The sequence below is a fragment of the Mus caroli genome, chromosome 9 (assembly GCF_900094665.2).
Source record: "Mus caroli chromosome 9, CAROLI_EIJ_v1.1, whole genome shotgun sequence".
In the NCBI taxonomy this organism is placed as follows: domain Eukaryota; kingdom Metazoa; phylum Chordata; class Mammalia; order Rodentia; family Muridae; genus Mus; species Mus caroli.
The window spans coordinates 61,682,890-61,709,077 of record NC_034578.1 but is presented as its reverse complement, the minus strand read 5'-3'; the positions used below and the strand labels follow the sequence as shown (position 1 = coordinate 61,709,077).

Genomic DNA, 26,188 nt, shown 5'->3' with positions numbered 1-26,188 from the left:
CCAAGCAAGTGGGGAATCCCCCACCCTGGTACATCAAGTCTCTGTGAGACTAGGCACATCCTCTCCTGCTGAGGCCAGACAAGGCAGCCCAGCTAGTAGAATATATCCCATGGACAGGCAATAGCTTATGGGATAGTCCCCAGTCCACTTGTTCGGGACCCACATGAAAACCAAGCTGCACCTCTGCTACATATGTGTGGGAGGCCTAGGTCCGCCTGTGTTTGCTCTTTGACCAGTGGTTCAGTCTCTGAGAGCTCCAAGAGTCCAGGTTAGTTGACTCTGTTAGTCTTCCTGTGGAGTTTTTAATCTCCTTCAAGGCCCACAATCTACACAATGGAATATTATTTAGCTATCAAAAACAAAGACACCATGAATTTTGATGGCAAATAGATGAAACTTGAGAATATCATCCTGAGTGAGGTAACCTAGTCCCAAAAGGACATGCATGGTATGTACTCATTTATAAGTAGACATTGGCCATGAAATACAGGATACCTATGCTATATTCCATAGACCTAAAGGAGCTAAGCAAGAAGAAAGGCCCAAGCAAGGATGCTTGAATCTCTAAGGTTTTACATTCATCTCTAATGGTCACAGCCTCTATGGGATAAAGGACATAGGGGTAGCTCCCCAAGATGCAAACAGTGAGTCTTGGAGCTGTAACGAGTTGGTCTAAGTATATTTTTACCCCATGTCACCATTAAAAAGACTACCTCAACTCAAAGCAGGAAGAAAATGGAGCTCCAATGCTATTCAAGGCCTCTGAAGAGCCAATAGGACCACAGCATTAAATAGCCATTGACTGGTTTTAGAGTGTACCTGTGGAAGGGGGTTATCTGAGGCTATTGAAGGAAGAGGAGGTGGAAGAGTTAGAGGAGGACTCAGCTGTACCCTTGGTGGTGAATTTCTTAAGTTTTGTCTGATACATACATACATCCCATAGGGTACTAGTGCCACAATAAGATAATGTAGCATGCTGTCATGGGTCACTGAGTTATCCACAGGAGTGCCTGCCTCCAAACCAGGCAGGTTTCTCTATGAAATGGGCATTCTCCATGCACGAAGGTATAGGTACAGTGTGTTCTTCCCCAAGGTTGTCCCCTTCTCCTACTGCAGGGAACATAGAGATATCCTGGTATCAGCCTCCCATAGCAGCCCCTTGCACACCCATGAACACCCATGAAACTGTGTCTCTTGTCCAGTCAAACCAAGGACCAGGCCTAATGACCACCTGGATCTGTACACAGGCACACACAACATCCTAAGTTCATTCTGACTCTCAAAGACCATATATAGAGGTGGGTCGTCAAAAAAAAAAAAAAAAAACCCTATACAATTGACCCCACAGCTCTCTACATTTACAACTCTCACAGACCCCATAAACTTTCACATATCCCTAGAGCCCCTGGCCCCAACAAACGTTGTCACTCACCAAGTGCAACCGGCTTCTTTCTGACATCCCTACTCATCTCCACCTGACCCAAGAATAATGCATTATACCACCCCCCCCAAACATGTCAGAACCCAAAGCCCACAGACTCACCGCTGGAGCAGTCAGGGCCTCCCCATCCAGGCTCACAGTGGCAGGTATCGGGAGAGACACAGCGGCCGTGCATACACTCCTCGGTACACAGAGCTGAGGGCGTGAGAGGGGAGAAAAGCAGACAGTGAGAACCAGCCATCTGGACTGAGAGTAGAAGCCACTTTGTTAGGGGTCCCTGGTACTAAGGATGCTCCAGACGTTTCTTTGGCTTGGTGGATAAACATCAAATTTAATATGATCTGAGCTGTTTAACTCTGAAATGTGTCTGACAAAAGGGCATTGTGGCTGTCCCAGCCTCACTTCTTAAAATGAAACCAACCTAAGACAGGGCAGCCTTGGCTTTTTGGTAATATCTCCTCAGTTGACAGAGAGTCCCCAGCACCTCATAAACCTTGTTTGGTACCACATACCTAATCCCAGCACTCAGGAGGTGGAGGAAGGGAGATCAAGAGCTTAAGGTGATTCTCAGCTACATAGTAAGTTGGAGGCTAGTTGGGGACGACATGACTTATATAAAGCACAGTCTCCTTTAGGCTAGCTGTGGTGATACACATCCGCAAGCCCAGGACTCGGGAGTTTAAGGTGAGAGGATCGAGATGAATTTATGGCCAGCCTAGGCTACATAGAGAAACCCTGTCTCAGAGAAATTGAGAGACAGACAGAGACAAAGAGAGACAGAGAGACAGAAGCAGAAGAGAAAGAAAAAAAGAAAAATGGTTATGGAATGGTAGTGGGGATGGGGGCTGGAGAGATGGCTCAGTGGTTAGGAGCACTGGCTGCTCTTCCATAGGACTTGAGTTCAGTTCTTAGCATCCACATCTGGCAACTCACAACCACTTTGTCACTCCAGCTTCAGGGGATCCAATGTCTTCTTCTGGCCTCCACTGGCATTCATATACAAATGACATAGACTCATATAGACAGACATATTCACATGTGGTTAAAGGCAAGATAAATCTAAAAAAATCTAAAAACTTCAGTGTTTGGTTTGTGGAGCCCATACAGGGCTAGAGCCCCTCGTCACACTCCCAAACTCCTGCCACATCCACTCAGCAAGCCTGCCCCCTCCATCTTTTGCTGGCTTCAGTTTCTCCCCAGTAAAGCCCCTCATGTAGCAGGCTGCCTGGCAGGAGCAGACACTGGGCCCCCGCCTTCCCGCCCCCCTCCTCAAACATCCCTATTTTGGGGTTCTCAAATGTCAGCAAATCTGCAAAGTATACAAATGCTGAGGGGGAAAGGCAACAGCTAATTATAAGAAAGTAATTAAGAGAGACATCCACGATGATGATAATTGTAATTAGAAAGTGCCTGGCAATTTCTTATCACGCAGTCAAATGCTACAGCCCCGGAGCCGCTAGGCTAGGCAGTGAGCAAAGTTTCCGTCCACCGCACTGGCACTGAGGAGGCTTATTGACAGCCTGTGTGAGGAAGGGAGATTATTGCTCTCTCCTCTCGATAGAATCCACATTTTCCAAGGTCACCCTTTGCTCCCCAAGAGATCTGCCCCACCACCTAATCCATCAGCCAAGAATTACAGAAAACCCCCACGAGCTGCCCCCACTAATTTTGCAAGCTTGGGAAATCAGCGGCTATCATCAGCCCTGTCAATCTCCCGAGTGGGCTCGAGATAAAGGGTTTTTACTCTGAAAGTAGTGAGAATCCATCTTGCTGTCGGTTTCTGGCCTGGGCTGGGGAGCAGGTAGCCTGCTAGGGTGAGTCTAGAGTGAATGGGCCATGTTATGGTTGGGTGTGGGGTCTTTTAGCCCTCCCTTACTTCAGATGCTAGCCCTGGAGCAACTGCTTCTATAGGTACTGCCTTAGCTCTGTCTAGGTCCCCACGCAGGGAGACACCAGGTCAGAGGTCTCCATCAGTCCCTAAACAATCTACGCAAGTGGCTTTGGAGGAATGCCCTGGTTTGTGCTAAGAATATGCACAGCCCCAGTACTGCAGATCCCTAGGGATGGCTCCCCCAGATCCCTGACTAGGGAACCAGGCTGGTTCTGGATCTGGGGACCATCTCCACTTAGAGCCACAGAGACTTGCTCTGTCACTAGCTAGTCACTGCTATGCTAACCCTTTCTGAATGGGTTCAAATGGGCCTATGTCCCTGGGACACACAGAAAAACAGGTGCCCATCTCTTCCTCTCCATCTCATGCCAGCCCCTTGGGCCCTGCCAGCTCCCAGTGCTGACCTTGCTGCTCTCTCTCCTCTGTCACTATCCCTGTAGGCTGAGGACCCTGTGACATGCACAGCTGGGCCTGTTTGGATAGCAGCTTGTCAGCTTAGTAAGGATAATACCAGCTATTTGCTTCGCCAAGTACAGAAAGCCTAAACTTTGACCCTGGGGTCTCTGCCAAGGAAGTGGGAGCCTTTTATAAAGTCTAAACCTGCAGGGTGTCGGGGATGGAAGACACCTCAGAGAAAAGAGAACATCATACTCAGCCCCTTCACTGTATGCACGGAGAAACTGAGGCTCTAGGACCCATTATCTCAGGGATATATGGTCTGCCAGACAGGAATTCTGGGTGAGCTTCCTGGAGGTGGAGGCCATTGAAGGTGGTGGTGGGGAAGTGTGCTCAGACTATGAGCCTTTGTTTTACTCAGACTCAGCATCTCCCTATCCTGGCTAAGGAGCAGGAACATAAGGACCATAACACAGCAAGGGGGATGGGGTACAGTGAGAGTGGGAGACAGGCCAGAGCCAGAGCCAGAGCCAGTTTCCACACCTAAGCACCCTGCAGAGGGAAGGGTTTTGACCCCGGGAAGAGGGGATGAGGGAAGAGCAAGGACTCAGCCAGTGTCCTATCTGCCTTCCTATCTCTTCAGATCTCAGGGACCTGGGACACTTGCCTAAGCCCTGCACCCTCTCCTTGAGCAGCAGGAATGGTCTTTGGATATTCTGAGCAAGCTACACACTGAATAGCTTTCTCCCCTGTTCCCCTCCAGGGCCCTGGAGACCCAGAGTTCAGGTTGTCAAGTGCCACACTGCATACTGCAGCCATAACCCTTAGCTTAGCTGTGTTCAGAACATTGCTGTCCAGCCCACACAGGCAGAGCAGCCGCTCACATGTCCCAGACCCACTTGGGGGGACATGGCCGGGGTCCCTGTGTTCCCTCCAAACCTCCCACTCCCTCTCTTCCTCAGTGTCCTGCTGCTGTGCCCACACCATCTGCTTGTTAAAACCTCAATCCATTCATATTTCATAGGCGTTGTTTAGACAGATGTTTGAGTCCTGAAATATTGATGACAAACACCTGAGGCTGGGATTGCTAGATCTGGCATTTGGGCTAGTGTTTGAACACCTGGGGAGAGAGAGGGGGAGAGTCACCTGAAGGTTAGTGAAGTTAAGATGCCATGAACCCCTGAGTGTGGGTATGGGTGTGGGTGTGGGTCTGGGTCTGGCTATGGGTCCAGATCTGGGCCTGGAGTTGGGACTGGGGCAGCCTAACTCCAACCCCAGAACCCCAAATGAGCCAATGATAAGCAGCCCCTCCACAGAAGCCTGGGGCTCACACAGCACCTGTCCCTAAAGTAACAGGTTCCTTTTTTGACTCCTGATGCCATATAGCTGAGCCTCTGAAGGGACTGGGTTAGGACCCTGCCATCCTTGACTCTCTCTGTTTGACTCCTGCAGATATAGGAGGCTTTAGTCAGGTCTCTCTACCGAATGTCCATGTGCTCATGTGCAGGAACCACAGTGCACACTTGATGACCAGCCTCAAGTCAAGGGGAGTGGGCAGCACCCCCACTCTCTAGCCCTAGTAAGAAATTTGAACGTCTTTTCCCTCCACTCCTTCTCATTGCCCTCCCATCTTCTAGCATCTTCTAGATCCCATCTTCTAGATGCTTCTAGCGACTGCCAACCTCCTGGCATGCTGGGACACTGCTGCTGAGAAGCAGGTTGTTGGAGTTAGAGCACAGGGCATCCAGACACAGGGCCTTGCCCTACAGGAGTCATTCAGTGGCTCTGCTCACCTCTATCTGTGTGTCAACCCTCTCTCCATTGAGTGGGGGATGCTGACAAGCTAGACCTCAGGCTGTGGGGATCAAGGTAACTGATAAAGAGCAGTGCCAGGGGGCAGCAAGTGCCATGGAGCCTTGCTTTCACTACTCACAGGGCATCATCCTGTGACATGAGACTTTGTCATCTCACACACACACACACACCACACACACCACACACACCACACACACACTACACACACACCACACACACACACACACACACACATATATATATATACATACATACACACACCACACATACCACACACACACACATACACACACATACACACACATAAACACACACAGAGTTACCCTCACTCCCAGCCTTCATTGTCATCCATGCTAAGTGGTCTGCAGGGGTCTGCTAGCAGATCCCTGGTGGGGAAGAGTGCCATAACCTAAGTTTAAATCCGAGATTTACCAACTACTATTATCCCACCACTACCATAAGCAAAGACCCCTTTCCATGCTTTGAGCAGTCGTACCCACCTCATGGCTGTTGAAAAGATTAAATGAAATGTTTAGGGGATGGTGAGATGGCTCAGTGGATAAGGGCACAAACCTGATGTAGATTCAATCCCTAGAACCCACACGATGGAAGAAGAGAACCAGCTTCCATAAATGGAGCTCTGATCTCTGCAAATGCACTGTGGCATGTGCATGCCCTTCCCCATCCCACCCCACTAAATAAATAAATGTAATACATAAATAAACACTTAGATGAACACCCTGCAAACAGTAAGTGTTCAAACCCAAGAGCTGTTGACTGCAGACACCTCTTCACCCTCTCATAACATTCTCTCTCTGTTTTTTTCTCTCTCTCTCTGTTTTTCTCTCTGTGTTTCTCTCTCTCTCTCTCTCTCTCTGTTTCTCTCTCTCTCTCTCTCTCTCACACACACACACACACAGAGAGAGAGAGAGAGAGAGAGAGAGAGAGAGAGAGAGAGAGGAGAAAGAGAATCCTCTCATAAGACTGTGCATGTACATCTTGAGATCTGAGCCCCTCACATTCCCACGGTCATTTTACACACAGAATCTTCACCTACACCTATGCAGTATATACGATGGGATCTGGGCTTGATGTCTAAGATGGGTGACAGTTGCTACCATATTGCCATTTCCTGTATGCTACCATTTTCTGATTACCTACTATATGCTGGGCCTGGAGATTTCACACAGGTGTCTCATCTGGTGCTCCATAGTTTTAGGTCCACTTGACACAAGCCCAAGTCATCAGGGAGGAGGGAACCTCAATTAAGAAAATGGCTCTATAAAATCAGGCTGTAGGCAATCTTGTAGGGCATTTTCTTAATTAGAGATTGATGGAGGAGGGCCTAGACCATTGTGAGTGGTGCCATCCCTGGGCTGGCACTACTGGGTTCTATAAGAAAGCAGGCTGAGCAAGCCATGGGGAACAAGCCAGTAAGCAGCACTCCTCCATGGCCTCTGCATCAGCTCCTGCCTCCAGGTTCCAGCCCTGCTTTAGTTCCTACCCTGACTTCCTTTGATGAGCAGTGATGTGGAAGAGTAAACCAGATAAATGCTTTCCTCCCCAAGTTGTTTTTGATCATGGTGTTTCATCAAAGCAATACTATCCCAAACTAAGGCAAAACCCAACCCAAGGCCTGCCCAGCATGCTCTGGGAGTTCACTATCATAATTTTCTCAAATGCTAACCTTAAGGAGATCCCCCTCTGAGGTCTCCAGCCCCTGGGGGATATGGGCTGCTTCCTCCTCAGGTTTGGTAAGCCCTCACACAGCAGATGCTCGGTGTCTGTGGGTCCAACACTCTTCTAGCCCAGCAGAGCTCAGTGTAGCATGTATAGGAAGCTCAGCCCCAGAACAAACTCATAGAGAAGTCATCCAGTCTCTGAGCTGTCCCTTGGCTTAACATGGACTAGCCCCCAGGCCAGGTGGCTGGAAAAGACAGTGGTGCAGGCTATAGAGTAGGAAAGAGGGGCCAACTGCACCTGTGCCAGAGACACCAAGCCTTCATCCTTCTCAGCCCTGTGTCTTCAATTTCAAATCAGGACTACATCCTACAAAATCTGAAGGCAGACTCTGTGGAGGTCCACACTAGCTGTCCTCCTGCCTCAGGTGATACCTAGACAGCTGCATCCACACCTCTAGTCCCTCTTGCTTCCCTTTCCTAGAGCTTGGCAATGCTTCTCTCTTGACATCTCAGCGAGCTTCTTTCTTTCCTTCCTCTGCAAATGGCGCTGGCTGACCTGCTGTCTGTTTTTTTAAATAAAGTTTTATTGGCACACAGGCGCATCCATTCATTTCCATATCTCCATACGTGCTTTTGAACAGTAAGGATAGGTGAAGACGTTCTCCAAAAACAAATGGTCAGTTGAACCCAGAACATTGAATCCCAGGCATTGTATGTGGGAATGGCCCCTGCTGCTGGAGGTTCCTGATTGGAGGAAAGTGGACTATGGACAGTTAAGGCTCCTTCCTTTTTCTCTATTCTATCATGAACTGACTTCCCAGTAAGACCAAACAATAAAACAAGTCCAAAAGACATATAGAAAATCTTTGGTCCACCCCAGGGAACCAGGGAGACTCAGCCAGGCAGCAGAATTTGCAGCAGCCACCATGCTGACCTAGTGCTGACCTAGGACTCTATTATAGTCCCCTCTCCTTCCCTGAGGACCAGAGACTAGTAACTTGGAAGAGTCACTGAAGACCCGTGCTGTGATCAATGGCCTTGTTCACGTGGCGCGAGTCACTGCAGTGAGTGTGACAGGAAATGAGGTTGAGTAAGTACTCTCTTCTTCTCTGTCAGGTACTAAGCATACCCAGCCCAGATCCTGGGGTCTGGTCCTCTGCCAAGTGGAAAATGCCCTTGAGAGGTCCTGATAACCTGCACATCTGCCTAGGAAGAAAGTGTATTAGGTTCCTATTCCTCATCTTTTTTTTTTTTCCTTCTCCAGCCTTTTTAGGCATTTTTGTCTCAACCACCCATCCTGTACCTGCATCTGTATTATGGTCTGTCAGTGACACAAGCACCTCACCTGCAAATCAGGACTATGCTGTGCCTTCAGGAAAATCAAGACTACAAGCCAGTGTTGACCCCTTCTTACCCTCCTCCCATTCCCTGTGCCCAGGGATGACCTCCGTGGACAGCATCTCAGGCCCCCTCATCCTCTAGCCTCTGGGTAGGTCCAACCTGTGGGAAGAACCAGCAAGATACAGGAAGGGAGTTTGCACCATGTGGAGCCTTAAAGCCTGAGGGATGGAAGTGGGCCTCAGATAGATGCTATACCATTTCTTATATGGATAGATGTTTTCCATTCCCTGCCTATGTGTGTTTATTCTTCGGAGATGAAGCCTCGAGTATTCCAGGCTGATTTCAAACTCACGATGTAGCAGAGGATTGCCTTTAACTCATTATTCTTCTGTGTCTACCTCCCAAATGCAGGGATTACAGTGCACCCCATCACACCCAGTTTATGCAGTGCTGGGGATAGAACTCAGGATGCTGCATATAGCAGGCAAGCACCCCTCTCCTCACCTTTATAAAAACAGCCACGTTATCATTACACTCTCCCCAGTGATCTTCTTCATTAAACCCTCTTTCTCTTGCTAAGAGCCATGCCAAGGTCTGAGCCTACCCATGTGCATGATGCTAAATGGTTGCTCTTATCCATATACCTACCGCCTTGCTACCTGGGCCTCAGGTGGAGAGAGATGAGCAACAGTGCTGAACTTGGTGCTGACTTGCTCTAAGAACTTAGCTGGAGTTCCTCCCAACCTCCATTCCCCTGTATGAAGTATGAAGTGAAGGAGTTGGGGGTGTGGCCCCCTGATACTCTAGCTCTGGGTGTGCAGGGCTGTGGTGCGGCAGCTTTTGGTTTGGGGGACAATTCAAATGAAGCTTGAGGAGAGTGAAGAGCTACCTTAGCAGAGGACCTGAGTTTGAGCCTAGAACATATGTAAATAAGGGCAGATGTGATGGTGCATGTATATAAGCCCAGTGCTGGAGGGGCGGATCTCTTGAGCCCACTACTGGCCAGCCTATTGGTGAGCACCAGGCTAGTGAGAGGCTACGTAAAAGAAAAGGGAAGGTGGATAACACTGGAGGAATGGCATTCAGAGTTATCCTGTGGCCTACACACACACACACACACACACACACACACACACACACACACATATGCACACACACGGCCTACACACACACACATACACACACACACGTATGCACGCACACACACATGCACACACCACTGAATGTATGGGGGAGGAGAAAGACAGGGGAAGGGAGAGAGGGAGAGAAAGGGGGTGAACACATACAAGTATGTGTGTATACACACATACAAAATGCAGCCCGGTGTGGGGACACTGTGCTCTGGGGTGCAGGAAAGCAGCTGGACTGTCAGTCTTTGGGGGAAGAAGAAGCTCACACAGGCAACCGAGTCCCAGGATGAGAGCTTGGCACCAAGCAAATACTCAAGGCAGACTCAGGGTCTTCTCAGCAGACAAGCTATGGAGACAACACTGGCCCTTCCTGACCACTGGCTGGCCCTCATGGTGGAGAGCCCCCTGAATCAATTCTCCATTCTATTAGCATTCCACCCGAGACGACCCACGAGTCCCCAAGGTGCTCATGGTAATATATCTTGCCTGGCTGCTTGCAAATGGTCTAACTAGTTAATGAAACTATAAAATTCCCTCACATGAAAAGGTCAAGACAAATAAAGACAACTCCCATGCTCCCTGGCCCCATACCTAGTGAGGGCTAGAAAAGCCCTAGGGTCCAGACACAGGGTGGCCTCAGGAGGCCATGGCATATGGCTTCTGGTGCTTCCCATGACCCCTCTCTCCCCTGTGCCCCAAGGCACATTGATCAACCCAACATTAGCATTCCTGGCAGGAGCCACAGGCCAGTTGTCATTGGATTCTGCTTAGAAACAAAATGACCTCCATCCAAGTGGGCCTAAGTGCCAATTCTGAGGTGACATGCTTAGCATGAATGATTCTGCCATAGCCAAGGTCACACACCTCTATATGACATGTACGTATGTCTGTGGAGGGGAACATAGGACTCTCCAGGGGGCTTCTGACACAATCTGTAGATGAGTTTCACCCAGTCCTTTGTAATCGCTATCCCTGAGTTCCCTCCCCAGCCAAGGAGAGTCAAGTCAGCTGGCTCCTCTCTTCAGCACATCTAGACTTGGCTTTGGGTGGCTGTGGCCATGTTTGACTCCGGGACATGAACAGTCACCTGTAGGGAAGTAGCAGCTCCCCTGCAGTGCTGGAAGGGTCTGATGAGCACAAGCCCCTCCTGATCTAGAGAACTGGGACTGAAAGTTCCACCCCACTGTTGTCTTTAGTTTTTTTCAAAGTCTACTTTTAATAATGGTTTCAGTAGTGTCGGGAAAGCAAACACGAATCAGCAACAGTGGCATGACCTAGCAGAGACAGCCAGGCCTCAGCCAAGTCAGCACAAGTCAGCAAGAGAGATCAGGATCAGCAGGGACACCAGGAGAAGTTCTTTGTCATCCCTCTCTCAATGAAGTGAAGATCAGTGAAGACACAAGACCATGAAGCATTGCAAAGCTAGCCATGCAAGCCTCCCATCACTGTCTGTTAAGTCCTATTTATACTCTCTCCAAACATCAAGTGTCTTCCCATGGCACCTGAGTCTGTCTTAGCAAAACCCCACATATGAGTCTGTGTCAGCTGACATCACTCTGCCAATCAGCTGAGTCTGCTGAAGAGGCAAGAAGTCGCCAGCACACCACCAGAAGATTTTTCTAAGTTTCTCTCTATGGAGTTTCTATCTATGAACAGAGCTCAGCAATGCACTGTAAGGTGAACCAATACATGCTTTTTGTTGGCCTCCTTTTCATGATACGCTGGTTGACCGATACACTGTGGTTGTGTAGTGTTATGTATTCACCTCTGGGTTCCTGCTCCGCTCATTAGCTGCTGTCTTCTGATGCTAAGCTTCCTCACCTGACTTATCTGAAACCCAGGCGCATTACTACGGAGACCTGAAGAGCACCGACAGCCGGAGCTGACAGCTGTGCCCTTTTCCCATCTTGCTGTTATCAATATTCCTCTTCTCAGAACTGGGTAGAAGACCTGTGACATCATAGTCCCATTGTGGCACTTTCAGTTCAGAAAATTATCCAAAAACCAGAGCTAGGGCCAGGAAGAATTCCTTGTTAGTAGACACAAGGAGGGAGAGACAACATTAGCTCAGTTAGGCTCAAGGGGACAGGGGGCTGGAAGCCACAGTCTGGATCAGCTCACTGGTGAACAACAATCCACCAAGAGGAATGGTGGGTACAGCCCCTTCCTCTTCTGACTCTCAGGGAACAGACTACAAGAAGATCATAACCCAGCTGCCAAAATCTATCTCTCACGAAGTCCCAGAGTTGTACTGAACGACTAGGGAGTATGTGTGATAATGTGCCTGTCATGTTCACTTTAATACCTCCTCCTCCAGGAAGTTTCTCATGACTACATAATCCTACCCTGCCCCAAGCTGGGCCTCCCTGTAATCTAGCATGTGGCTGGCCCCATGGGCCACAGCACTCATTTCTCCATTCTACTCACTGAGCTCACACCAAGTCCACAGAGGCAAGGAAGTGGTCTCTGTTCAATATCTCAGTGTCCCAGCATGGAACCAGATACGAGAGAAGCACAGTCAACATGAACTGAACCCCTGCCGGTCCCTATCCAGGATCTACTCTCTCCTCTGTGGGCCATGCCAGTCTGCCCGAGGGTGAATGCACCACTCAGCTAAAACACCTGACTATGCTTAAGCCTCAGCTCCATGACAGGATGGCAAAGGGCGTTTTTGTTTGTTGGCTGGTTGGTTGGTTGGTTGGTTTTGCTTATTTGTCTGTCTTTCTATCTGTCTGTTTTTTTGAGTACTCCAGGCTGGCCTCCACTTACTATGTTGCTGAAGATGATTTTGAACTTCTGACCCTCCTGCCTTGCCTCCTGGGTGCTGTGATTACAGCTTGTGCCACCAATCCCGTCCCTACAGTACTGAGGATGGATGAGATCCAGGGCTCCAGAATGCTAGGCAAGCACTCTACCAACTTAGCAACATCCCAGCCCTGAAAAATGCCTCTTAGAAAAATGCCAGTGACTGCAGCTGGCACAGCCTGTCTTGTCACAGCCAAAGCCAGTGGGGAGGACGAGCCTCCGTCCCATTCTATAGAGCTCTGGGGAGCCATCTATCCTCAAACACCAGATGATAACACCCCCTAACCCCCACCCACATCAGGGGACCTCCCTCACATCTCTACCAATCATCCTAAGATATTAGTCTGACTTGCTTCAAACGTGGCTTAACGGAGAGAAACAGTTTACCAATTAAAATTGCCACCTGTCAGAACGCTGCTATCAGGTGCCTGCATACAGCAAGCCTGCCAACCACGGGGCCTGATAAAAGCCATGGCGTGGCAGTCGGCAACCTCCGTGGGTGCAGAAGGCCTGGGCTCTGCTCCTGGCAGCCCAGCCTTCCCCAATTTGTAGAGGATTTTCACAGTTGAGCTGCTCCCACCCCCAACCCTGTGTCCCTGCAAGGAGCAACAGCTTTTAACTTGTTAATGGCACTGGAACATACGGCCTGAGTCAGCAAACCCCCAGCCCACGACCCGAGAAGAGGTTTTTCTAGGTCTTTTTTTCCCTCATTTGACAGATGCCAGACTTTCTCCAGAAAGACACATTCCGACTGATTGATTTTTTTTTTCTTTAGGAAATTGATCCTCGCCACCTACCAGGCAAGCAAAGCACGAGGCTTGTCAAGTCCTTTTTTTTTTTCCTTCCTTTTCCTTTTCAACACTGATTTAAAAAAAAAAAAAAGTTCTGTTTCTCTCTTAAAACTTAGCCTGTCTCAAAGGAGCTGCTCTCTTCTTGTGGTTTGAGTGACAGAGTCCCCAAAGAGGTGGCGATGGAGGATGGACAGATGAACCAGTGCACAGTTCCTGTGTTCCCTGTGTTCCATCTGACAGGTCTCAAGCAGATGTTAGTGGGCTAGCATGCAGCTGTCAGTTGGACAGCCGTGAGTGGGAGTCCCGTGCCTCTCCCTGGCAGGCTTTATAACCCTGAGCAATTAAAATGACCCTTGTTACAAAGTCTCCACTGCCTATCTGCAAAGCACTGAGCAACCCAAGGGTTGGGAGGGCAAAACAAGATTAAGCCTACACTCAGTTTGTCTGAGGAGGCCCCGGAAGGGCTCAGAAATCCTAGCTCAAGACAAGACCGCTGGTTTTAAAGGAGGTAGCAACGAGTTTGCTGAGCTCAGGGCCTAGGAGATGGCTCAGTCAGTAAAGTGCTTTCTATGCAAGCATGAGGATCTGAGTTCGATTCTCAGCACCTACGTAAAAAACAAAAACAAAACAAAACAAAAAACAGGTATAGAAACATAGGTCTTTAACACTAGATCTATGAAAGGAGGCAGAGATCCCCTAGCCAAGGCAGCCTAGGTGAATCCTGAGTTCACTGTCTCAAAAATAAGGTGAAACAGATTGAGGAAAACAACTGAGGTTGACCTCTGGACTCCACACCCTCTCACACACATGTGAACACGTATGCATGAACACAAAAGTACATACATACATACAAGGGAACATATAGACATGCTGAGTTCAGAGACTTCTGAAGACACTCAGAGGCATAGTATCTTTGCAGAGAGGGCTACCTCTACTTCATTAGACATTAACATTCGTAGTTCCTTGCCAAATTCCAAGCCCAGCTCTGACAGCAGCAAACAGCTGCTTTGTTCCAGCCTCAATCAGCTGCAATCACATCCTCAGGTGAAAATGGTTCTTTCCAGCTCCCAGGCCTTTGCACCAACCAGCATCCCTTCTGAACATGACTGATGAAGGTCTCACTTCAAATGTCACCCACCATAAGAAGCAGTCCCTGGATAGCCTCCATAGGTTAGGTGGTTCTAGCACCTTCCCAACCTCTCCTGATCACATGACACTGGTCACATGACACTGGTCACATGACACCGCTTGGCTCTGCACTGGAAGAATGATGCTCTTTTACTCTCCCTGCCACATCCTCGGGGTCCAGCACGGCACGAGCACTGAGCAGCTTTGTAAACAGCTGTTGGGTATTTGATGGAATGAATCCACATTGTCCCTGATACTCTGGACAGCTCCCATCACTAGAAAGCGCTCCGCTTCCCTGCACTGAAATCTGCCTTCTCAGACCTTGTATGCAATGCTGCCAAGCTTGCCCTTCCCCACCTCTGGCTCCAGGTCCCTTCTGACTCCACCAGAGTCTACGTCAGGAGCTGAAAGAGGCCCTTGACAGACTGGTAGGAAGCACAGCTCCCAGCAGGTATGGCTAGGATGCACAGTGCCCACCCTAGAGAACCTTTGATACCAGTCTTTTCCCTGGGCCTGCTCTGAGGCCATCACCCCATCTGGCGCGAAGGCCACCGAGGGTTCAGTGTCCATTGCATCCTCCACAGCATGGTCCTGCTGGTTTTAAATCTCACTCCTATGATATGCTAAATCAGGGGCTGCTTGGCCATGGGAACCCTAAGTTCCCTGGGAGTGATTTCAAGAATGGGTTGTCATCAAAACCACAGCCTTCTCATGATGTTGACTGCCAGGAGTGTTCCACCTTCCAGGAGCCTCTATGTCACTAAAAAGATCCCTCTCTGTCCTGGCCTCCTTTTACTGCCCCGGCCCATGAGTCAGAGGTCTCTACCTGCAAATTATTTAAAATAATGCTTAAAGTCTATTAGCACATGTTATCCAACTTCTAAGTAATAAAGACAGTAACCACCAAGGGCTGTGTGTTGACTCGGAGGCGGAGAGACTCTCCCCACTGCAGACTCTCTAACAGACCTAAGCTTTAAAGACAAACGGATAAAAGGGAGACGCTGGCAGGCATAAAGCACCAGCGTAGGTTTGTGGAAGCGAGGCAGAGAAACAGCTGGGGTGAGAGGCCAGGGACCCTCTTCCACACTCTCGTTTTACTCTGTATCTTTTGGAGGAGAGGCTCAGCTTTAAAATCCTTGAACTTGAGCACATGACAGGATGCAAGGTCATGTGCCATGGCACTGGTGACAACAGCAGGGGCCTGGACACAACCAACCATCCATCCACAGGAAAAAGACAATATCAACACACACACACACACACCCCACAGTAGGAAAATACAGTCACACAGTAGGGCATCAGTGCAGTAGAGCCTAGGATGCCGGGCCAGAGTGGCCAAGATCAGAAGGGTACCCTCTGTGAGATATTACAGCTCGAGGATATTCATGTCCTTAACTACATCTCAAACATCTCTGCAGAGACCACACAGCCAGTAAGCCCTTCAGGAGAGTGGCTCACCTGCCTCTGCAGACTACTGAATGTGGAAGACAGAAGAGTCTGCGGCCACCCACAGGAGCCTCCACTGGAGGATTCCATCAGCACCCCCACACTAGCCAGTCCCAGTGACAATGCATGACCACACAGATTCCTAAGGAATGGTAAGTTTGGGGAAATAACAGTGACCTCTGCCTGCTGCTGAGTGGAGACCCCAGAAGTCACCTCCCTTCAGGGACCAAGTCTCTATTACCCAGAGCCCTGGACAGGAGCAGGTTCTTCAGGGGCTCCACAGTGCCCGAGGGAGATAAGGTAGCAGTGAAGGTTGGCAGCGTTCATAGCCCACAGGTCTCACCCAACACCCAATAAAATGGAGCTCCACGAACTCTCAGGGCGACCTTTTGACCTTTCCATCTGCATCACACTAAACAGGGCACTGATTGACTCAAATATGAGCCTTGAGCCTCGCTCACCCCAACTTTCTCAAAGTTATCCTGTGGGACACCTGCCTCCTTCCTCCTTCCCTCTTGTCAGCTCCTCAGTCCCTCTCTGATCTGTAATAGCCTCGGAATTTACACAGGGAAGAGATCCCGAAGATGTGTGAAGAAAGGAAGAAACAAAGAGAGATGGAAGGTAGAGGAAAGAGAGGGAGGGACAGACAGACTGAAGAAGGACAAACAGACTTCAGACTATTTTTTGGAGTACTTAGATACTAGTCATCTGGCACCCTTTCCAATTTCTAAGTCTTGGGGTTATTTATTTGGTTGGTTGTTTGAGACAGAGTATACAGTGTAATGCAGGTTAGCTTTAAACTGGCTTTGTAGCCTAGAATGATCTTCTATGGCTTTGTTCTCTCTCCTCCCTTTTTCCCTTCCTCCCTTTCTCACTTAAGAGACAGGGTCACCCATCCCCCATGCTGATTTTGAACTTGCTATGAAGTTGAGGATGACCTTGAATTTATAATCTTCCATTTTTTCATCAAGTTGCTGGGATTACAAGCCCATGCCACCATGCCCTGTTTGTGCAATGATGGGGACTAAACCAGGCTCCATACATTAGGTAAGCATCTACCAACTGAGCCACATCCCCTGCCCACTGTCTGACGTCTAAGGCCTATGTCTGTCTCTTCCTTTGTTGCCCCAGTTCCCTTAAACAGGCAAATCAGATCTGTTATTCCCACTCTACAGACAAGGACATTGAGTCTCAAAGTCGTGAGGGCACTGCCTCTGGAAACTTCTCTCTGTGGTCCCCAATATCTACAGTGTCCTCATGCTGTCACTCACAGCAAGTTGTCACCAGTCATCACCAAATATGGGGGGAGGGGCTCATCTGGACATCTAGACAATGTTCTGCCACCGAGGACAAAGACCCCTGTTTGCTGCTCCTTCTGACCCTCAGGCCGTGCAGAGTGGATGCCAGGCCGATGCTGGCTCGTTGCTGAGGAAGGTGACACAAAGCCATAGCAGGCAGCTGTGATGGGCTGGGGACCAAAGTCTGACCTTGCAGGCTGCGCACTCAGAGAGCATCTGGCAGTGGAGAACAGCAGTGTCGTGAGCCAGAAAGCCTGAAAAAAGACAGGGCTCATTTTCTCCCAGGGGATCAGACAATAAAGGAAAGGTGACTCCTAATTCAACCCTTTAAACACATAAATAATGTTGCCTCTGCCACCCTGTGCCCCAAGAGCACTCATACAAGCACTCAACAGAATATTTCACCAGAGCGACAGAAACAGTATGCTGCCCAGAGTGCATCTCAGGGGTCACCATGGAGACCAAGCATCCTGGAAGCCAGGGGTCAGGCCTCTTCCCTGAGCTTTGTCCTTTCATACTCTGGGAGACACCCAGTGACCAGAGCCCTGCTCCACATTCCTCCAGAACCAGAGCAGGGATCTGCCTGAGTGGCCTTGGATACTCTTGGCTTCCCAAAAGCCAAAATGAGAGTGGTGACTCATTGCTTGCCACTGGCACACACAGTCTAACTCGAGGGTGTCTTTGCAGGAATTGTCAAGCATGTGGGCTGGAGAGATGGCCCGGTGGATAAGTCACTTGCTGTAAAAGCACTAGAATTTGGATTCCCAGGACCCACGTAAAAGCCAGGCAGGCATGGCACCTATAATCCCAGCAGCCTTTGGGAGGCAGGGACAGGGGATTCCTAGAATAAGCTAGCTAGCTAGACTGCCTGAAGTTGGCCAGTTCCATGTTCAGTGAGAGACCCTGCATAAAGTGGAGAGCAGTCAAGGAAGACACACAATTTCAATCTTCAATTTGGGGGCTCTATATACATATGTAAACATGTGTGTGCCCAACACATGTGAACAGGCATACGCACGCATGCACTCACGCCAAATACAGTAAGTCTTAAAGTACTGTAGGAGACTTGGGAGGCTGTGCTCAAATTTTGTTTTCACCACTTAGGGATTTGAAAATTAGCTAATTCCTAGAGTGACTCACTCGCTGTGGGTGCTTCATCCCCCATGTGTGTAAGAACCAGCAGCTGGCAATGCCTTGCAGGGAAAGGCTACTCGAAACACAGAGGGTAGAGAGAGGATTGCAGAGGGAGGAGGGGGAAGTGTGTGGATCTCACTCATCAGCTATCTCCTTCCTAACACTAGGGTCTGCAAAGGCTTCTCTCAACTGTAAGCATCCCTGAATTCCCATCTCTTTTCCGCTCCCTCTTGACACGCAGCTCACAGGATCCTCTAGGAGTAGTCAGATGGGAAACCCAGTTCAGAAGAAAAAGCCAGTCTACGTTAGAGATCCATTATCTACAGAGTGAGTTTGACATCAGCAGTATTGTCTACTGTAGGAATCCTATTCCACACTTGGGGAAGGAGTGATCCCCAAGGTAAGTGGTGGTTCCCTACCTGGCAGTCTCAGGGCTAATGTCACTGCCTGGATCAATGAAACTTTCATAGCCTCTGCTCCCAGGCCTTGCCTGTGTTTCTGTTAATTCTGACAGGAATGCCAAGACCATGGGTTCTACTGTAGTAGAAACTCCATGGGATTTGCCCCATATCCCCTCATCCAACCTATCTACGATGGTCCTTAAAATCTCCCAGGGGTTTGTATGCATGTGTGTGCATATGTGCGCATGTGTGTGCACTTGCACTCAAATATCAGACAACAATACTAGGTATCCCATCCTTTAGGGAGAGCACAGGGTTTTATTGGCCTGGAACTCACCAAGCTAGGTTGGCTGACAGGTGAGTCCCAGGGGTCTGCTTGTCTCTTTCTCCCCAGCACTGAAATTACAAATGTGCACCACCAGGGCCTTTTTTTTTTAACCACGTGTGTTCTTAGTCACTGTTCTATTTCTGTGAAGAAACACGACTATGACAACTCAGAACATTTAATTGGAGACTTGCTTACAGTTTCAGAGGGCTAGTTCATAGTCAGCATGGTAGAATGTGTGGCATTGGAGCAGTAGCTAAGAGCCATAGCCTGACCTGTAGGCAGAGAGAGACACTGGGCCTGGCATGGGCTTTTGAAACCTCAAAGTCCATGCCCAGTGACACACTTCCACCAACAAAGACACACCTCCTAATCCTTCTCAAATAGTCCCACTCCCTGGTGGAAATATGGGAGCCTACGGGAGCCATTATTATTCAAACCACCACAGGCTCTGAGGATCGAACTTGGGTCCTTCTGCTCGCAAGGCAAGTGCTTTGCCAACGACTCCCAGGTCCCATCTTCTAGTTTCTTAGTACACAGAACCTTCTTTCATTCAGTTCTGTTCCCCAGGTGAACTCTTAAGATTCCAGCTTCATAGCCCTTCCCTTACTCCCCCATAATCCCATCTGAGGGGACCCCACGATTGGCTTGCAGAACCCCAGGTTCTTTTCCTGCATGGGACCGATCAAAAACATCATTTGTGATTAATTTGGAGATAACTTCTGGGAGCCCCTCCATGGGCAGCCAGATCCCTGGAGTAGAAAGCACATCTTGCTTGTCCATCCCTAAGATCTATGCCCAGCCTCCAGCCAAGGAACAACAGTTACTCAATATAAACTGTTAGAATAAAAGCAAGTGAAAGCCAGGTGCTACTTTGTGGTAGAGTGCCTTCTCCTATACCTCAACAGACAGACAGACAGACAGACAGACAGGAAGAAAGCGGGGGAGGGAGTTGTCTGATAACTTAAGTATACTTGCTGAATGGATGGCAGGTGTAATAATAACGAGTGTCAGGACACCAGCCAATAGGCACCTTTCTTTTCCTGCCCTCTATTCCTACAGAATCAGCTGCAACACCTCGCACATGGTGCAGCAAAGGGAAAATCCAATCCTGCTGGACCCCACATATTACCCCCGAGAGGTAACTAGGCAACAACCATCCTGCCGAGGACCTCCAAGGAGGGCCAGTGGTTTCCCCAGCATTACGTAGGCATGAATAGAAGTGTGGGATTCAAAGTAGGGCTGCCACTTTCTGCTGTGATCAAGCTAGACCTGAAGACCTTCTTCTATTCTAGGGGAGGGACGGGGGTGCCTGGGACTAATGTCATGCTGGACTGTGAGCTCCCTGGATAAAGGAACATGCCTGCTTTGTGAATTTCTGCTCTCTAGCACTTAGCCCACCGCCTAGTGCATAAGAGGTACTTGAAAATCAATTGTTAAGTCAATAAATGATATTTTAGCCTGGAAAAACAAAATGTTTTGGCAGGGAAATGAGAGGGTTTTTGTTTTGTTTTGTTTTTTGTTTTTGTTGTTGTTGTTGTTGTTTTAAATATCTGAAGAATTGGGCTTGGGAATGCTTGCCATAAAAGCTTGAGGACCAATGTTCAGATCCCCAAAACCCACAGGGAAGTGGACAGGTGGCCTGCCCGTGATATTTGCTCATGAGAGGCAGAGAGAGGACTCTCTGGGGCAAGCTGGTTATTTGGACTGGAAACATCAACAGGCTCTGGGTTCAGTGGGAGAACCTGACTCAGTAAATAAGGTAAAGCGGAGTCAAGGAAGACACCTGAAATCAACCCCAGGCTCACACACATGCACAACAGACAGACAGACAGACATACACACCACTCACCCACATGCACACATATGCAAAGAAAAAGAACACTCGAAGAGATGTTATGTGGAAGGCACAGACTTGTTCTGAGACCAATGTAAATCTGTTTCCCCTGAGTGCAGCCCAGACCTTCCTGCACTTCCTCCCTAGGAGACAGCAAGATAGACCTGGACCTGGACCTCTGAAGCCACAAATCCATGTTTGTGGGTGCCCCTCCCCCACCCGGTGAACTTCCAAGGAGGCCACTGATTCCCGTGGCATTGCTCAGATATCATCACAAGTATGGAAATTAAAGCAGGGCCGCCATTTTCTGCCTGGATCAAACTAGATGTGCAGCCTTCCACGTAGCCAAGCTTGTCTCTCGGGAGTGTGAATCATGGCCAAGAGGCCTGGAGGAGACATCATCATCTGTAGACAAATGCCCAGAGCCCCGCCTCACCCTGAGAACACGGGATTCCTTGAGTGGGGAGCAGAGAAGGATCAGGACCCAGCTCACATCTTTTGACTTACTGCCCTGCTGCGCGTGCATGGGACCAGGAGACCTCAGCTACCCCGTTTGTCTTGGATCTGCTGATGCAACTTTGCAGGACTCAGACCACACCTCTATCTCCACCATTCTCTCTTCCTTCACCAGCTGAACACAGCCTCACATGGCCCCGCACGGTCTCACATGGCCCACAGATTCAGCCTGGGGTACTGGACTGCTACCACATGAACTGTCTCTCGAGTGTCCTCTCCTGGCAATGCAGGAGCCTTTACACAGAGGATGAAGGTACAGAATGGTGTAGAAGAAGGCCCCATCTAGCTATAAATACACAGGGAAAGAGAGAGGTGGCCATCTTGGGAAACAGGACCAACTCCCATGAGCTTCTAAGCAATAGCAGCTGCTTCAGCTTCCTTTCCCACCTTCCCCTTTGGTGGGCACGAGGGACAACTTCCACATGGCCTCCACACTAGGAAGAGTAAAGTCTGTGAAGGGGAAAGGGAGGGCAGCTGTGGGGAAGCCAAGCCAACTTAGCTTTACTGCTCAGAAGCCATGCCTCCTTGTCACCAATGCAAAAGTCAGGGGCTACAATGGCTGCTCTATATCTTGGACCACTCTGCAGGCCCACTAAAGACAAAATTTGTCTTGCTGCTCCTGGGGCTGAGTAGATCAGCCCCCATCCACCCACCACCTATCTTGGGATAAGCTGTATAGGGGCAGGTTGCATGGCTCCCGTCTAGCCTCTCTCTGGCAGATGCTAAAATGATTGACAACTCCTTCTAACTCTAGATTTTTTTTTCTCAGAGTCTTTAGCCCAGCTGGCCTTGAACGTGGTACACAGTCAGAGAGGACCTTGAACTTCTGTTCCTCCCGCCCCCACATCTCCATGGCTGAGATTATAGGCATGTGCCTCCATGCCTGGCTGTGTGTGTTGCTGGAGACTCTGTGCATGCTAGACAAGCACTCTACCAACTGAGCTATACCCCTAGCCCCAAGCACTTCTATAAGAAATTTAAAAAGCTATCCATGACAGCACACCACGTCCCTCTGTGTGACTTTCCTCTTGCTTCCTTGGGTGGGTAAGCGCTAGCTCCATGAGGCCACGGAAGACCAAAGGAAAAGAGTTAGAATGGGAATGAGAACATGGAGGAATAAACGCATCACTGCAGCCAGCTGGGGAGGAGGGGGCTGAGGGGGCCACTTTGGGGGAAGGATATTAACAGTTGCAGCCAAGCAGAAGTCCCTCATCACCTTTAATTCTCCCACAGGGAGCCTGTCCGGGTTGAGTTATCTTCCATGGGAAGGAAAAGCCGCCCTGGCCCTTTTAACCTAACACGGATCATAGAGCAGAGAAAATATAACAGCCTCAAACCACTAAGCACTCTTCAAGTAGACTCTGCAGCCTGCCAAAGAGGCAAGAGGGGGCTGGGTTAAAGGAATGACATTTATGTTTTCTAGAGAAAGCGGAAGGCTTCCCCGCTGCGCAGAGGCTGTGGGGTGAAGCTGGAAGGGCATTTGCTGCAGGTGACCTCGGTGAGAAGCTCTGAGAGGCTCAGGAGGGCAGCCCAGGGCATCCAGGGAAGGATGGTGGCAGAGCTGCCCAGGTGAGTGCACACAGGGTACTTCCTTCTCTCTCCATCACAGACCCACTTGACTGCTGCAACACACTGGGAAGAGTCGAGAGTCTTGTAATTTGCCCAGATGGTGGGAGCTCCCGATTGCTCCTTCTCCAGAGACAGCTGTTCAACCACTGGGCCATATGGCTCTCCTTGCTCTGCACCCGCCCCGGGAAATAAAACACTTTGTACACGCGACTCTGCACATCTCAGCTCTGTCTCTTGTTCTGAGCAGGTAATTAAGACCTCCGGCTGAGTCACTGCACCCCGAGTGGCTGTCCGCACACCAGGGGCCACTTTTTAGAGCTCTATCGATGTCTGCACAGTGTCTGCTCAGCTTTTCTTCCACTGTCACGGGGAGCCAAGACAGAGTCACTCAGAACCCCCAGACACACCCCAGAATTCCTTTAGGGTCCCTTGCCATCTATGGCAGGCGTCTTTCTTCCCACATGGAGACAAGAAAACCTTACATCCGCCTTTACATCCTTTGAGTTGATTAACTGATTAATTGATTAAAGGTTGTAGACAAGACCAGCTGCGCCCAAGACTCACAGACTCCTCCTCAGGGAGTCAGCAGAACGTCCCCACATAGGTAGGCTCCCCCGTCCCACACTCTGGAATCAGGATCATCATTTCTTTCCAAGATACCTGTGGGGCTGAACCCCAAGACCTTGCCAAGGCCCCGCAGCTGGAACCAGGCTTCACTGGTCACAGCATGGGCTGCCAGCCACATTCCTGAGACACTGAGCCTGGTGATGTTTCTTTGTAGTCCTTCCCCAACAGTTCCTTTAGGAAATCAAGCAGGGGCCTTTGCCTCATCTTGTAACCCAGTATCTCCCAACATCTGAACTGGCATTCCATTTGCCAAAGCTTAACGTGGCACAGCCACAGCGGAGGACAGGTGTAGAATCCCACCCCTCAGCAAAACCTCATCCATGTTCTCCCTACCCTTGCTTGCAAGCCTGGCTAGGTGGGAGTACTCCCAGCTTCTCACACAGATGAGGAAACGGACTCGGAGCAGCTACCAAGCAGGGTTCCTAACCCAGGTTCGCACTCAGCAGCAATGAGAAGGGCCATGGTACTGTACCACCCAGATCCTGACCGCTACTGACAAGGGGACTGAAGGCCAGGGGAGAGGGACACCCTTCATACCCAACATTCAGCCCTGACTCTTCAGATACTGACATTGATACACTTGGCACCTTCCAGTGTGGGCCATCGGACGAGTCATTTGCTCCCTCGAGGAGTTTTTATACATCTCGTGTGTAGATGTAAGTGGGCCACTGTATACTTTCTGTCACTGAGACAAGGTCTCACATAGCGGAGGCTAGCCCAAAACTCACTGTGCAGCTGAAGATGAAGTTTCAGATCCTCTCGCCCCCACCTCCTAAGTGCTGGGATTACAGAACGAGCTGCCGTGTTCAGTTCATGTAAAGCTAGAGACTGATCCCAGGGTCCTGTGTATGCTAGACTAGCACTCAGCCCTCCTGGTTGCTTTCCCAGCCTTGTGTGGTAATTTTGAGGAGAAGCCTGAGACAAGAATAGGGGTTCCTTCCTCACCCCAGTGTTTGTGAAGCCAAATGTCCTTCAAAGTCATTCCCACAGCTCCGTCCCTCAAGATATAAATCAGGTTTCCCCAGAAATAGAGCATGTTTTTGTGAGTCTATGAAGCTCTGTGGCAGCTGTTCCAGATGCAGGAAGCAGTGGCTGGCCCTGGGAAGGCCCGTGATGCTGTGGCATTGGCTACACCGTGCACACCGGCCATATGCAAACAAGCCCCATGGTGTGTCGTTTCCAAGGAGCGCTGCGCCTATTTCCTAATCTTCTTCACGACTTGGTCCCTCCTGGGCTCCTGCTCCGATTCATCCTCTTGTGTATTGCAAGCACACTCTCCATTCTCAACTGTCCAGTGATCTTGGCTGTCCTGTCAACTTAGCCCACCAACTGCAACATGTGAAGGCCATGCTCTCAACTCACACGTAACAGACCCTGTGAACCAACTGGTCTTCTGGCATTACACACGCGAAGGCAAAGCCTCAGAGAGACAGAACCGTGCATGTGCTCATCAGGGGTACACCAAGGCCTTACTGAGATTTCTACCCATCAGCCAGAACAGTCTTACAACCGATGCCTCCTCCAGCCCAAGGCGGGCAGCTTGGGAGAATACAGAGCCCTCCTTGTTCTTGGAGTCCAAAGTCAGTTAAGGGGAAAACTGATGACTAATGACATTCTGTGACATCTGTGGGTGATCCTTTGACCACAACCACCCTGCCAAGCATCCAATAACATTTGCTTTTTAGTAGAAGAGATTGGAACCTGGGAACCAGTAGGAAACGTAGCCTGAACCCAGGTCTGGCTTCTGGGCTTCCATGCACAGATGGGATGTGGTTTTAGAGGAGGAGCAATGCTCTGATTAGAACTAAGTGGGGGAGGGGGGTTTGGAGAGGCTCTTCCACAAAATTAATGGAGTTTGCCCCAGGGCCTACACCTGCCACATAGTTTTGGAGTCCAGAAAAAAGAAAGTCCAGATAGGAAAGAGCTGCCAACAGATGAAGGAGAGGCAGATGGAAGAGAAACCAAGGCCCACTGCTTGCTCTGCACAACCCTGGTCCTGCCCTAGCTTGCTCCCCAGCATCCATCCAGTCCGCATCTTCATCCATCCTCCATCCACTCAAAGTGCTCTCTGGAAGTCCATTGTGCAAAAACAAGATTAAAAGGGACGGCCAGAACAAAGCCCTTGCCTCCTTAACAAAGGCTCCTCCACTTAGTAAATTAGAAGCTCTTTCCATCTGACACACTTTTAAAGGGAAATCTTCAATTACCAGGTGCCCGTGGGCCAGAGCAACAAAAGGCTCCACCAGTGACTTTATTCTCAAGCCCAAAGCAGGCATTGAAGTGGCTTTATGTAAGAGAGATACTAATCAAGTCCATATAATTTTGTGAATCCTTTATGGAGGACTGAAGGGCGTTTGAGCCCTGTGGCTGCTTCAAAGAGATTTCTGCAGCTTCTGCGTTTACCTTGCCAAAAGCTTAGCTGGGCAAACAAACAGAACCCTGTAAATCACGGGGCTACTGATTTACTATCAGGCCTCTGCAGTTTGTTTGGTGGATGGGAGTTTGTGAATAAACAGACCGAGGCCCAGGTCTTTCCACCTGGCCATGTCAACAAGAGAGGGAGGGGGCTTGTCCTCTCTCTCTCTCTCTCTCTCTCTCTCTCTCTCTCTCTCTCT

General features: G+C 49.6%; 1 protein-coding gene across 2 annotated transcripts in view; it reads right to left on the bottom strand.

The window, feature by feature from the left end:
• The window catches only part of Megf11 (multiple EGF like domains 11), a 316,961-nt gene that overhangs the window by 164,027 nt on the left and 126,746 nt on the right, over positions 1–26,188 (bottom strand). For both annotated transcript variants that reach the window (XM_021171815.1, XM_021171818.2), the window contains exon 5: positions 1,544–1,636. In XM_021171815.1, coding sequence (XP_021027474.1) covers positions 1,544–1,636 — 93 coding nt within the window. The remainder of the gene's footprint in view (positions 1–1,543; positions 1,637–26,188) is intronic.